Source organism: Anguilla anguilla, chromosome 12 (assembly GCF_013347855.1).
Source record: "Anguilla anguilla isolate fAngAng1 chromosome 12, fAngAng1.pri, whole genome shotgun sequence".
Taxonomy (NCBI): Eukaryota; Metazoa; Chordata; class Actinopteri; order Anguilliformes; family Anguillidae; genus Anguilla; species Anguilla anguilla.
The window spans coordinates 22919295-22934060 of NC_049212.1; the positions used below are offsets into that span (position 1 = coordinate 22919295).

General features: G+C 44.1%; 1 protein-coding gene across 6 annotated transcripts in view; it reads left to right on the forward strand.

The window, feature by feature from the left end:
- The window catches only part of LOC118209630 (cGMP-dependent 3',5'-cyclic phosphodiesterase), a 168408-nt gene that overhangs the window by 136536 nt on the left and 17106 nt on the right, over nucleotides 1-14766 (forward strand). For all 6 annotated transcript variants that reach the window (XM_035385146.1, XM_035385147.1, XM_035385150.1 and 3 more), the window contains 6 exons: nucleotides 1177-1339; nucleotides 1972-2024; nucleotides 8964-9038; nucleotides 9532-9573; nucleotides 10495-10563; nucleotides 12289-12419. In XM_035385146.1, coding sequence (XP_035241037.1) covers nucleotides 1177-1339; nucleotides 1972-2024; nucleotides 8964-9038; nucleotides 9532-9573; nucleotides 10495-10563; nucleotides 12289-12419 — 533 coding nt within the window. The remainder of the gene's footprint in view (nucleotides 1-1176; nucleotides 1340-1971; nucleotides 2025-8963; nucleotides 9039-9531; nucleotides 9574-10494; nucleotides 10564-12288; nucleotides 12420-14766) is intronic.

A 14766-nucleotide genomic window follows, 5' to 3' on the forward strand; every position in this document is an offset into this window, starting at 1 on the left:
CAAAACTAGAACTTTCTTCCTGGGAAATTCTGTGGTTTACTTTGAGTAGCATGTACAGTGCACATTTATTTGGAGGATTCAAACATGATTCATAATTGTACCTTGAATTCCTATTACCACTCTGTACATTTGGTGCAGAAAAATGTCTTATTACCATAAATCTGAAAGGTAAAAATACATATTTGCTTGTTTGTTTGTTTTCTGAAATTACTGTCTAAGCAGTAATTTCATGCACGTGTAAACCATCCCGATAGATAACACCCAGTCAGCCATGAAAATCCATGGAAGTTAGACAGAAGCACTAATGCATTCCCCGTCAAGAGACCCGCTCCTCTCAGCTGGTTTCGAGTCTCGGTGGTTACAGTTTTAGAGATGTGGTTTTGCATTTTGTGAAGCTTCTTTATTGGCGATGAAACGAAGCCCTCCCCTTCTGCGCTGCACTCTGATTTTCATGTCGTTCCCAAAGGCTCTTTTCACAGATGCTGTCTCTCTGTATCAACATTATATCCACCAGCTGCTCAGTGTTAAGCTCCAGGAAGGAAAACAGGATATGGGGTGCATGTAAATTGAAGGGACCGAACCCATCACCCATCCCCCTCCCCCCGCTTGGCTGTCAACAGATAGTGGTGTCTTCATTTTTCTTGGCCAGTTCCTGGCACATGTGTGTAACCAGCCCCCTCCCAGAGTTTGGCCTTATAAAGAAAGCATGCTGTGTAATGGCATTTAATTCATCTGACAGAGATTATGATGTCATTTAGCATGTTCGCTTGCTCTCATATGGACCAATACGGTTCCATGTCCAGTACAGCCTATCCGTGACTCATTTTTGAGTGGGTGTTGCTCATGGATCCAGTGAGTATTTTTATTTACCCATAATCTTGTACATCACAAATCCTCCACCACTCTTCACAATTTGTACTCTGATCTCTGGTCAGCCATGAAGTGCATGGCTAGTAGTTGTCCTATACAGTTTGGGAACCGCGTGTTACATTTTGTATACACCCCACGACATCGACTTTTACCGTGCCTGTAGCAACCATGACTAGCAGCCCATTGGGGTGGAGAAAAAAACTATTTGGATACCCCAAACTTGGACTAAAGATGAAAATCAGGGTTGAAAACCCATTCAATAAAGGAGGCAGTGTTCGTTGACAGGCCTCTGCTTTTCTCTCGCAGGTCACTGTGGCGTGTAAGAGAGTTCAGGCCCTCCAGCGGTCTGCACCATGCCGGCAGGTCTGTCTGTCTCCAGCCGCGTCCCAGAGTTCCCTTGCCAAGCCTGAGGCGACACCACCCGATGGGACCTACTGCGAGATGGACCACAAGATCCTTCAGCTTTGTGGTAGGAGCCCTGGGCCTCTCACCTGCGGATTGACCGCAAACACAAATGCGCAGTCATGAACCCATGAAAGGCACACAATCGTGTGCTTATGAACCCCTGAAATTCACACGAACATGCACTCATGAACCCCTGAAAGGCACACAATTGTGACCTCATGAACCCCAGAAAGGCACACAAACACGCACTCATGAACACCTGAAAGACACACAAACGTACACTCACAAACCAGTGAAAGGCACACGAATGTGCGCTCATTAACCCCTGAAAGGCACACTACCACATGCTCACAAACCCCAGGACAGCACAGGGCCTTGGGCTCATTACTTATTTAACTGGGATACTCATTAGAACAGCCTTGACAGTGAAGATCATACGGCCTTGACCATGCAGCTTGGTCATACTGAGGCAAGAGGCATCGTTCCTCCTCCTGTATTTCACCTGTCATGCTCAGATGACTTCCCAAGGGTGCAGGTAACGGCACATATCTCTCCTTCCTCTCTCTCTCTCGCTCCCTTTCTCTCTCCCTTCTTCCCTCTGAATTCTGTCATCTTGAATACAGTAGCTCAGGTCAGATTATATTCTCTTGCCACGCACAAGCTCTGCATGTATTTATGTATTTTTTTCATCCTCAGGTGAGCTTTACGACTTGGATGCAGCCTCGCTCCAGCTCAAAGTCATCAATTATGTAAGTGCCTCGTACCCCGGGCACAGGCTAATCTGACAGTTGTTTTGGGATCTGGGGACCCAGTCCAGAGATACAGGCCAGTCAGGATGAGCAAACACAAACCCCCAGGTGTTTATCTCTGGAGTTAATCAATAAGCACTTTCTTCACACCATATGCGTGATATTGACATAATCCTCCTTAGCCTGACGCAGTTTAATCTGGTGTGTTTGCAGATTTGAAGTAAAGTACCTGTAAGCGACCTTTCAAGGGACGGTTTTAGAGGAATAGGTTGTGGTCTGACCCTTGTAATAAGTGTGTTGCAGTTCATGTTTTCAAGTGCCAATAGGCAGCACTTGAGACGACATGTAGAGGGTTTTTGTGTTTCAACATCATTTAAACACTCAACCGAGCATGACGGTCATTGGGAGTAGATTGAATGCATGGGGCTGGTGGTTTTGAGGGCCTGCTACCGAACAAATTATTAATGACAGTTAAGTCGTAAGAGCTGAGACTGAAAGGCCCCATGACAAGCGTGTAACAAGCTTTGTATGTCTTATAATAAAGCAGCAAAAGCCATGAATTTAACAATATTTATAGAATAATAGTGGGTTCGGGGGAACTGAGTTAAAGCTGTCCGTATTATGTCCATCCACTCTCACAAACAGGGGAATGTTAAATGAAGGCCTTTGGCAAAGGACAAAGCTGTTCCACGCAATGTTTAGATTTGGGCTTGGCCTACAGATAGTGAATTTAAGAGGTCACAGCTGGCTTTTTGTATGGAGTCAAGACGTCCTCGTCCAGACATAGCCCTTCTCCATACAAATGAGCGAATCATTCCATCGCAGCGATGCTAATGGCAGTAAAATGTTCTCGCCCGGTAAGGGCAGCAGCCAACATTGATCCGTGTCCCTTTTTTAATTGAAGAAAAACTCTTGAAGCCATCAGTACTGTGACCGTTTTTCTTTTTTGAAATGGAGTGGGAATGTAGATATAACATTCACTGCTGTACATCAAGCCTGTGTTCAATAGGTCAGGTTTTAATACATTCTGTCATTAATTAATTAAACAAAATAAAGGTAGATCCTTCCTTTTCTCAGATTACGCTTTCAGAGGGAAGCCCCGTGCTTGTAAATTCAAGTAAATCATCAGAGTTTAGTTACAGTGCAGTGCTACCACTCAGCTTTTGTTAAAGAAGAAAACTGGTCAGAAATCATATGTATCAAAGGCTTGTATCCTGTGCTGAACTGTGTACAACATGCTGCGAACCAAACCCAGCTCCTCCAACCAATAATGCAAAACCACCTCATTACCTGCTTGAATGAGAGTGAATGGAGGAGCACAATGCGCTGTTGAAAGTGCTGCTCTCTTCTGAAAACATTAATTTAGGTGTTCTTTCACAGACACCAAAGGCACATGGTGAAACCTTGAATGAACGCCATTCACATGCTGATTGCACAAACTGAAACAGCCTCTCAAAAGAGCATTGAACTGAAGCAGTCTGGAAGATGTGCAGTCATCTGTCTTTGTGATTGTGTCAGGTGGGGGGTGGGTGGGGGTCTGGGATTACATGATGCCATTCAGTCATGCACATAAATGCATACGTATTTTGAAAAAAAAAGTATTTGGTTGTTGAAAAGTCAGATATTTGATTAAATTCCTAAAATAAAGAAAATGTGGCTTCATAACCCATTCAAAAAAACATCATCAAACATAATATGTGCCCCTGACCCCCTGTATCTTACTACCTATCCGTCTCTTTCTCATCCTTCCCTCTCTCCCCTCTCTTCCAATTGCTCTCACTCTGTCATCCTTGAGAGAGAGGGAACGCCCTTACCATGGTAGTCTGAAGGCTACAGCACTCACCCCATCTACCCCCATTAAAAACTGGATCGAGAAGGAGGCGGGGGCAGCTGGCAATTCTGCAGCACAATGTTCGACACCTGTCCTGCACCATTCATTCCGCTTGCCCCGTCACATACTCACCCTCCACTCAGAGGGACAGAAAGACAGGCCACAGGCTGGCTAGTCCCACAGAAAGGCCTCCACCGCCTGCTAATGAACTTGGCTAGTTTGAGCTTTTGCCCTCCCTCTGAATCATGCCCCACTCCCATCTGCCGAGCTACCTTGCAAATCTAGGAGAATTTTCCATCCTGGGTTTTGCATCATTTATAAAATTCATATTCAAATATATGAAGTTCCATTATTTCCTGCATGAGAACCTGGCCGTTTATGAAAAGCATAATCACACATGCATGTCCACTTTTCTGCTGGTGTTGCTGTGGTGCCAAATTGACATACTATCTATTTGTGACGTGAAATTTTTGAACTGAATACCCTCTGCACATCTAGGAATGTGGGCATCCCCCTAATGGGGGGATGCTTGACCATTACAAGCTCAAAAATCATCAGGATATCAATGACCAGCTGAAGCATCCTGCTCCAGTGATCACAACATCCACCATTAACTTTTTCTCAGTATTTACCCTAATGCTTTACTCTTTGGAATCTACTTAAAAACACAGATGGATGGCACTGGGGGGGTCATGCCTTCATTATTGTTACACCCAGTATAACGGGTCTCCTCATCTTCAGTATTGCAGCACAAGGCATCACAGGTAGTAGATTCCTCTGCCCTCAAAGCCCTACTGAATGGTGAGTAGGGCAGTCAGCTGCTGTGATGAATTTCAGAGCTGTCATTCAGCACGTCCTCCAGAAGCTGTGCGACAGGCCCATGATCGACATCCCTCTGTTGAAAACAAGGCATATCAATTAAATTGACACTTCTAACTCAGGCAAATTTAACACCGTTCTCTCTCCCTCACAACTGCAGCTTGTCCTTGGCACTCTCTGTAAATTGGACTCGCTTCAGTTTATGCCTTTAAGTAAGTGTTTTTAGAGGTCATGGTGTTTGGATGTTGTCTTTATTAGTAATTCTTGTCCTGCTTGTTGACACACCAAATATAATGGCACGAGAGGAGCTTCCAAAGAATCCTCACGAGACGTTTACTGTTGCAGTCACACAGTTTCAGTCACGCATTTCCTCTGCAGTCTCTGGGGAAGTGTTCCTCCCTATTCAAGCTCTGTGGTGCCGCTTCAGTTCCTTTCCTCCACGTAATTTGTAACTGCCACTCCACATTCTTCCTGTTTTTTGTTGTGGAGCAGGCGTATTGACGCTGTCTGTGCTTGTACAGTTGCGTACAAGCACAGACTGCGTGGGTCCAGTCTGGCCTCTGCTACACTGGCACTTCCCTGCTGGTGGGAGAAGGCATAGATGGCTCTTTCATCAGAAGGCTGATGGCAGGCACTATGGTGAAAAAAAGGTGTGGGCTGGTTTCCTCCATCATGTTGTCCCTTCTTATCCTGCCTTTCCCACAATTCTGTTCTTTGCCATGTGTGTATGATAACGCTGTGCTTCCTGCTGAATTTGTGCGTCACTATTTCTGAATGGAGCCAGAGGCTAGCGGAAGACGCTGGCGCTCAGGTGGATAGATGTAATTGATGTTAATGTGGAACTGCTTCAGTGGTCACCATTTAGCAGCCAACAGCCACGCCGCCTTTAGGCCATGTTTTTGCAAACAGCTAAGCTGGAGCGATACTGGGAATGGCTGTTTATTCTACAGAAAAAATGGCGGTCTTGTTGAGCCAGCAGGGAACACTGGTCCCTCTGGGCCAAGCAGAACCTGAGTGTCGCAGTGTGTTCTGGGGACACTGTGCTGTAGGACATGCTGTCTTTTGAATGAAACATTATGCAGAGCTAGTGGTGTAATTTAGAACCAGACTTTTTCAATCTAGCTACGTTATAAAGAGTTGACTTGGCTTCATAAATAGCTCCCCATGTCAGCTGTATACCTCAACAAAATGGCTGCTATGATTCACTTCGGTGGGTGGATGGGCATTATAGGTGAGTTTGCATAATTTAAATATAAAGCATTTTGAGATCCTGAGATGCAAGGTGAAAGTCCCTTCAGTATAAAATGGCTGATTACACCTGCCTGGCCCTCCAAGGTCCTTGCGAACCAGAGCGGTGAGCTCCTGCTGTTAGCTTCACTTTGTGCCCACTGCTGTGTACGAGTGTCTTGAGATTGTGTGGATCCTGGCAGCTTTACCTTCAAAGAGTGTTGAAAGGAACTGAGTTTCTGTTCATCTACTGCAGTAAACTCAGCAACGATGGGTCAAGGCTGTATGAGTCACACAAAAAAAACTTTCATCAGAATAATGAAGTGACTGCTCTCTATTATACCAGTACAGAATGCCGTCTTCCTGATTTTATTGTGAAGGAGCAGACTGTCAGTGACTACGGCAATTAACCGATTCAGGTCTAGCATGACGACCCTGCTGTGGAGGTGAGATGAGGGAGTGGGAGAGGCCTCGTGAGGTGCACAGCAACATGCCTTTACTTCCTTTGTTTGCCTTCAGCTTTGTGGCTGTGAGGAAGAGGTCTCTTCCAGGCTGCTTTATGCAGGAAGAACTGTTTGGGGGCAGTTAGCTGCTGCTTTTCAGGTTTACGCTGTTGCCCCCAGTAGTGAATTTGGTTACTCATGCTCCATTGTGGGCTTGTTAGAGGCAGTAGAACTGTTTCCTGGATCTATTATTTATTTGTTTATTTGGCAGGCATTCTTATTCAGAGTGACGTAACACTGTTTACCTTGTATATGCATTCCTAGATAATTGCTGAAACAGTTCAAGCAGTACGATGCTCATGAGTGCAGCAGCAGTGTAATGCCTGGGAGTGAATGGAGCAGCCTGCTGGTCACGCATCATACAGGCAGCCACACTAATATGCAGCTGTGTTTTGTTATTAGATTGTTATTAAGATGGTAATAGGGCAGATTATCTTAGTATTGAAATTGGTATGGTAATTAGACAGCTTGCAGGCCGATGTCAACACCGTGCTCACCTCTCCTTTCCCGAAAAGGAAATGAAAGAATCAGTCCCTTAACACCAGACAGAAGGCTGTCACCACACCTGATTTGTATTCCGAGGGGCATCACCCATGCCTGCAGTATTAGCATAATGGCCTTATCAGTGTTTAGACAGTGTCCTTCTCCAAGGCTTGACTAGGGCTCATTCTCTTTTGCCCTCTGATCCCTCTGTACTCCCTAAACCTTCCGAACACACACACACACACACACACACGCACACACACAGACACGCACACACACACACACACACCCCTGTATGCACACATATATATGCACATGCAGTGACCCCTGCTGTCAGACTCACAGCACAGCGTATGCTTTGCCATAATGAGAGGATTGACCTTTCCATTGCATAGGATTGCATACGTCTTTTATTTTACTGCTGTGAGCCTCAGAGTAAGCCTCTTTTTTTATGGAATCTCAATAGTATAGTATATACTTGCTTTTAAAAGATGTATTCCGCCAATTTGAATTGTTTTAACCAACCTTTTAGTTTTATAGTAGGCTTGCTATACAGAAAAGCTCACTTGAGATGAGTTGACATTTATTACTATATATTCCCAGTAGTTTTCCGTTGTATATATTCAGTGAGGAATTAATTAGCTTTCACAATCATAGCAGAGTCAGACTGAGTCACAGTGTTAAAACAGACCACACTGTTCCCCAGATAGTAACAATGTTTATTTTATCAAACAACATGAAGGCCAGCAATAGCTGGTATTTCTTGAACTGCACACTCAAGAAAGAAGAGAAATGAGACTTTATGACATTAAAGACTTGTATTTCAAGTTAGGATACAAACAACACATTTTACTGTTGATTCATCAGGTTCGCTTCTTGTAGTTTAGAATGCCTCAAATGGCCTATACATACAGGTGAAAATAGGTTCATCGTATAAGTCACTTTACAAGCACTCAATTATCAATTATCATAACAGTCATTTTACAATCAATCACATGTGCACAAGGCTCTTTTTCCTTTTTTTCAATGTTTATTTTATATTCGGTCTCCGTAGAGTTCTGTGCAAACACAGGTATTTTGTCAGATCTCCTGTTGCATCTGCCTTGTGTAGTACTCTTGCACATTAAGCCTGCCTTCAATCTCTTCTGACAGCTTTTTCTGACAGCTTCCAACTTCCAATAATTAACGATGAGTTGATTGATTCCCTCTTGGAAGACCGGTGTTGTTTTCCTTTTCCTTCGTCTAAGTTCCAGATGGTGGTGGACTATGGGACAGCTTATAGGAGCTGTACTGGCCGCATGTGGCGGCTGAGCACAAGATTAAGTCGCTTTACATTGCAGCTGCCATTTTTATTCCCTGCTTATACAGTAAAATGTGCAGCATTAAATCAACTATTATGGAGTACATTTTACTCTGACAGAGCTTGTATGATCCCAATTGAATTCATATATACTGTGGTACAATTGAGTTAACGCTGAAAATGTATGCTAATTTATATGGCAGTTTGAATTGCTTCAGCTGAGAAGTAGCAAAAGCAAATCCTTTGACACGTGTAGAAAAAACACATTCAGTTAAAAAGACATTTCATCTTTCACACTTTCATTCACCTTGCATTGCATTGTCTCTGTAAAACTGGCTCAGAGTGCAATCCAATTGAAGTCACCACTCAAGACAAACCCCATTTGTACAGAATTTTCCTTTTTTTGGTGCAGCATGCAGGTTTAGTATTTTAGCTCCTAATTGTAAGGGATTTGAAATGGAAGGTTTTGTTCCACATAGCATTATATCTTATTGTTTTTTCAAGGCATTGTTGAGAAAAGATTTCAATAGCCCTCCACTGTGTCCTCTATCTGAATATTTGGTTTATGTTTGGCAAATTGTGGGTGGTGACTGGTGCTTTCACAGATGCAGTTCAGAAAAGGGTTCCTGACCGTTGTCACTGTAATGAAAGCAGGTGCCTGGCACCAGAAGTGTGAGGTTTGGCAGAGGGGACTGCCAGTAAAGAAGTGATTGACTGTTTGTGCAGTTGCAGTGGGCAGGCAGGCAGACTGACTGACGAATGCTCTTTTTCCACAGCTGCAGCAGGAGACTCACTCACAGTGCTGTTGTCTGCTCCTGGTATCAGAGGACAATCACCAGCTATTCTGCCAGGTAGAGCCTCTGCTCAGGTTACACTCTCACAAGGAGTATCTGTCTTCACTAAAGCCTGCCAGACACACATGCACGCATGTGCGCATGCGTAGACACACACGCGCACACACACGCTCGCACACGCACATACATGTACACGTACACACACACACAGACGCACACGTCCACACTCACAAACGTATGCACACAAGCACACATATGCGCACACACACACACACATACAGACACATACACACACAAACGCACACACACAAGCGCACATGCATGCACACACACATGCATGTGCACACGCACACACACACACACACACACACACAGCTCAAATGGTCTCTGGTTATACACAAACACACATAAACTATGACCAGATAAACATTACATTTATTATGTAAATAAAAATATTCTTATTTATGGTTAGACATTTATGGTAAAGGATTACAGGATGGCAATATAGAGTTAGAATCTCAGACACTGCTGTTATGTTTCCTTTTTTCAGGTGGTTGGGGACAAGGTTCTGGAGGAAGAGATCAGCTTTCCTGTGAGTTGGCAAAAAAACTACCGTAGAGCTGGAAACAAAGGGGCTGATAATCCTTATTTATAAGGCAGTGAACATTTCAGTGCTGGTTCGGGAGCCGCATTGCTGTTTTAAAGTATTAAACCCAAGGAAAACATTGATTGCACAGTTTTTGACAGCTGCCTCAAATTAATGCAAAGTAATGTATCTCTAAATATACTGGGAATTGCTACAGCAATAACAAGGCAAAACTCCTGACCTCCATGACATCAGATTCCCCCTCTGTGGTTATACTCAATGCAAGGCAAGGCTTGTTTGTTGCTTGTTTATTGTTGTCAGCATTGTTATCTGAGCATGCCATCAGTATTACGTGGGTGAAGACGCTCTTTTTTTTGTTAATCCTGCACTATAAATGCAACTCCACACGTCCAATCAGGACATGCCGTATGTATCAAATGTGAAGCTGTTGTTACGCATCAGCGAGAGCCCGCCATGAGGAATTTATTAACTAGGCGCACGGGATCAGCCATTGCTACTTGACAGTTTCCGCAGAAATGGACCTGACAAAGCTACCTGGAATTCCCTTCACTTTCTGGCCCATCTCTACTCTTTTAATACTCTCAAACGTTCTCCGTTGGTCGTCCATCAGTTTCTCCCTTAACACCATCCTGGAAAGAAACATCAATACCCTGGATGTTTTACTATGATGTCCCTATGAGGTTTTCGTAGATGGACTGCTTTTGTAGTTTGACTGTCTTTGCCATAGTCAGTCACTTTCAGAGCACAAACTCCCCCTGGAGGAGAGATCCAGAAGGACTGCAAGGGAGAGAGTGAAGGAGGGAGAAATGTAGGAGAGGATGTTAGAAATTGAAAGGGGGGGCAAGTTAAATGATCCATGTTCTTCCTCTCTCACTGACTCTCACTCTCTCATCTTTCCTTTCACAGCTAATGTTTGGTCGCTTTGGAAAGGTAGTGGAGAAGAAGAAATCCATCACCCTGGATGACGTCAGTCCAGTAAGTAAAGCACTTTAGTATGTAGTGATTACTGCAAAGTCCTTGGAGCAGTGATTGAATCCTCACCCTGCCAGAGTCAACTGTTGCCAGGAGTTCTGTGAGGAAATTCATAATTTTCCATAGCAATGCCTAGAGAGGTAGGGATTTATTTGTTGCTTTAGGGTGACTCCTCAGTTGTCTGTAGTCTTGTAATGTAATGAGCAAACAGCTCAGATGATGGACTGCACAGCACAAAGAAGTGACAATTGGCTTTGCAATACTTGTGCTTGTGTACTCTCTGCAGAAGAAATTGCAGTTGAAATTGCAATTAAAGTTTATTGTCTTGCTTAAAATCACAAACCTACTCACGCCTCTACACCAGCCATTGTGAAGCCAGCAGTTTGCGAGAAACTTCCCTAAATATCAATAATATTCTTTGTCACACATAAAAACTGTCTGAACCAATTGATAGAATACACTAAAACTGAAATAATATTTTAAAACTCCAGCTTAAAAAAAGAAACTTTCTGTTTCTCTCCCCTCCTCCCTCCTGCCTTGGAGAGGTTAATGATGAGGTTGCACAGGGCCACATTAATTGTTAGCTTCTATTTTTAAGTCTCTATTTCACCACACATTGTGTCCTCTTGTTCTACTTTTATAGCTTCTGTTGTTCATCGTGTGGTAAAGGCTCTCTAAATGAATTAGAATAGTAATGAAATTGATCACTCGGATAACACGCCAAACTTGTCCATCCGCCTGACATTCTACCCAGATGTGTTGGGCCGTTCCCCCTAATTGGTCATTAATAGAGCACGTCAACTGTTTTCACCCACAGCTGTTGTTGAGCAGACGGAAGCCCAGTCATTATCCACATTAGTGAAGCCCATTAGAGAGAGAGAGAGAGCGTCTCGCCCTCTATTGTCTTTAGTTGAGGTAAACATTGCACAGGAGAAAAGGCCTCTTTTTGTATGAAATTGGGGGTCCGCAAGAACCGAGTGGGCCAGTCATACTGACAGTGTGTAATTGGGCTGTGCCCTTTTTCAGAAGGATGGTTTTCCTCTCCTAGGCAACTGCCTGAACCATAACAAACCTGCTGCTGGGGAGCGGGAGCTAAGTAAGATTTTACAGGTGTGGAGGAATGGGGGGGAAGTGCAACTGTGGTGCACTCCTCAGTGAGTCAGCCTCTTGGTACAGGTGTTCTGACCAAGAAATGCGATGAGCTCCATAATGTTTGGGAGAAGCACATATTTTTTTCTTGATTTGGCTCTGTATGCAATCAAAATCCTAAAATCAAAACAAGATATTAAAAGCTCTCTTATATGCAGACTATTAAACTATTGTACCATAGCAATTGAACTCACCTGACTAATCAGAAGCACATGTGATGCCATTTGTACCAAGTATTACTGAGCCAAAACAACAACAAAAAAAATGTCTTTGTCCCAAACATTATGGCACTCACTGTAGATGTGTCCCGTCCATCTGTTGAGTGACCAGTGAACATGTGCAATCACACTGCTGCAGTACTGAGAGCCAGACGCTCACTGTCTCAGGAGCTGAACAGAACGACCAGAGAATACATCTCTATTTCCTTTGCTGAGGAGTACTGTCTCTGTGTGTGACATGTTTTACTTCAGTACATTTTGTTATTTACTGTATGTGTCTGTCTTTACAATTCTCCACAAAATAAAACAGAAAATAAAAATGAATTCAACTCGCTCTCCTTCTCTATTTTGCATGCAACAGGAAGAACACCGACAGCTGAACAGCATGCTGGGATTTGAGGCTCACTCCATGCTGTGTGTGCCTGTTGTTAGTCAGGCCACCTCTCAGGTGGTGGCCTTAGCTTGCAGCTTCAACAAGAAGGGGGGTCAGAGGTGAGTTAGCAGCATCCTACTGACTGGGCTGCGCAGTCGAATGTGTAGCCAGGATTTATGTCCTTTATGTCCAATGTCCTCACATGCACACATTTTAGGCATTTAATAATCAAACCTGAGTTAAGAATGCCTGAAAATGTCAGGCAGTACTAAGCCTGAGACAGATCAGAAAGTACCACAGAGGGGAAAAATGTAAGTGATGGGTGACTTTATCCAGGCCAGTGTTCCACTACGTGCTCTTGCTCTTTCAAAGACTGTCAGCACCACTCTCTTCTCCATCTCCTCTTATCCATTCAATTTTAGTGTCTGCATCTGCCTCAGCATAAAAGCCATTTGTTTCAAACAGGGTGAAACCAGTGTACTGGCTGTGACTGCCCTAAATGTGCCCCTTAAGTCATAATTCACTGGAGTGGTGGAATTTCAGTTGTTTTTGCCATATCACTGTGTCAAAGCCCAAACAAAAAGGCCTTAAAACATCATGAATCCCAAGTTTAATGTGTCTGCTGTCCGTGATGCCTTGTTTGTTATTCTCCATACCCTCCGTTCCCTGGGCTTAGCCAGTTATCAGGGCTGTGGGTGCGCTTGGCAGCGCTCAGCTCCTTGTTTGGGTGGTTGGGCTGAAAGGTGGGCTTCAGACCCCAGAAGAAAATCACCTGGGAGCCCAACCAGAGGACCCCTGTCTGAATGAGACCATCTGCTTTTGTCTGCCCCAAGCACACCGTCAAAGTGTGTACAGGCGTGTGTGGCCCATTTCTTCGAATGTCAGGCTCTCGTCACCACCTGTCTGCCAGAAGCTAAGCTTCACCCTGAATCCTCCATGATTTAAGAGCTCAGAGAAGGGAAGGAGATTTGGACAACATTTGGATGGAGAGCACTGCTGTGCAGGCAGTTTTTTTTTAGCCCACCGAGGCATTTCCCAATCAAAAGGAGAAATCCTTTGTTCTCCGCCCCTGTGTCTGGATTGTTTTCGTATAAATCGGCTGGAGTGCTTATCGTCTCCACAGCACCTGTGCTCTGGGGATGTGGGGTGCGTGTGACAGAGCAGCCTGGGTGGGTGTAGAGGCAGGCACGGGGGGTGCAGTGGGGGGTCTTTCTCCATGTACGCACAAGCAGATTGACAGTAGCCTACAGGGCTATGACTTTGATGGCTATAGATTGCTGTGTTTCCAGGTCTCACACATTAAAATGGAGCTCCAACTTTTTTAATTACTGTATCTCCATAAAGCCAGCCTGGTAACAGGTAGGGAGACAAACCCTCAGTAATTTCCCTGAAATCTGCAGTCTGAGTATCCTTGAGACGAACTTTTCAGCATGTTGAAAACAGATAACTGATTAAACACTCTGAACTCGTCTAATTTCCAGGTTGACTTTCTGTTGTCATTGTGACTTGAGGATATCTGAACATTTCAGCCCTTCTTTTTACAAAGCCATAAGCCATGTGTTTTTACTTGTGTGTTTAACTAAGTAAACTGGTAAAGCCACACATAATCTCCCTGTCAGTTTGTCATTACAGAGGCACAATTTGACTGTTGGATAAGGTGTATTTTTGAAATGAGAATATTTCACCGGATGTGGTTTTTTAGTGACAGCTCTTGGATGCATGATCTTGTTGACGCTGTTCAGTGAATGATCTGGCATTTTCAATCTTAACGTTGTTCTGGCTCCATTAAAAATATCTGGATTTCTGTCAGTCCCCAGACTTCAAGTGATAAGGAAGGAATGCTGTATGATGCTCAGTTTTTAGACTAAGTTTTCCTGAAAATGAACCCCAAGTTCATATGTCACAAGTTAACTTTTGGTTTAACAGAGTAGTGAGACAGGCTGGCAAGGGAGAACAGAGCTAATAAAATGAACAAGCACAATGTTATTGAATCAGTTCTCCTCCTCCAGACAGGCACCTCTAGGGTTCACTGTATTAACAAGTAGACTGGGAGTAAACATTTGCACAAGGCCCTGAGGGAGAGCTGCCAGGCAGTCTCTCTGAAGATATTAATTCTCACTCTCGTTGCTCTTCCTCGCACTGAAGCGTGATAGTCCTGTCTCATGCAGGGGTGTGTCCTACATCTCTCCTTCGACCCTCCCCGCCGACGACACCCCTCCCCCCATACTCCCCAGGGCAAGGATACAGTCCCATACTGTAACATGAGATGGCCCCCTTGCCAGAGATCAGACTTGCTCAATGGATCAGAGACTAAATACAGTCCTCATGTAAGAGGACATCTGTAAGAAATATGAATATAACTGGTGAGAACCTCACCTCTTGGAAAACCATTGGTCTCAAGTGTGAATGAAAAATGAGAATGCTTCCCACCCCAACGCCTCTTCTCCTTTGCCAATCTGAGCGCAA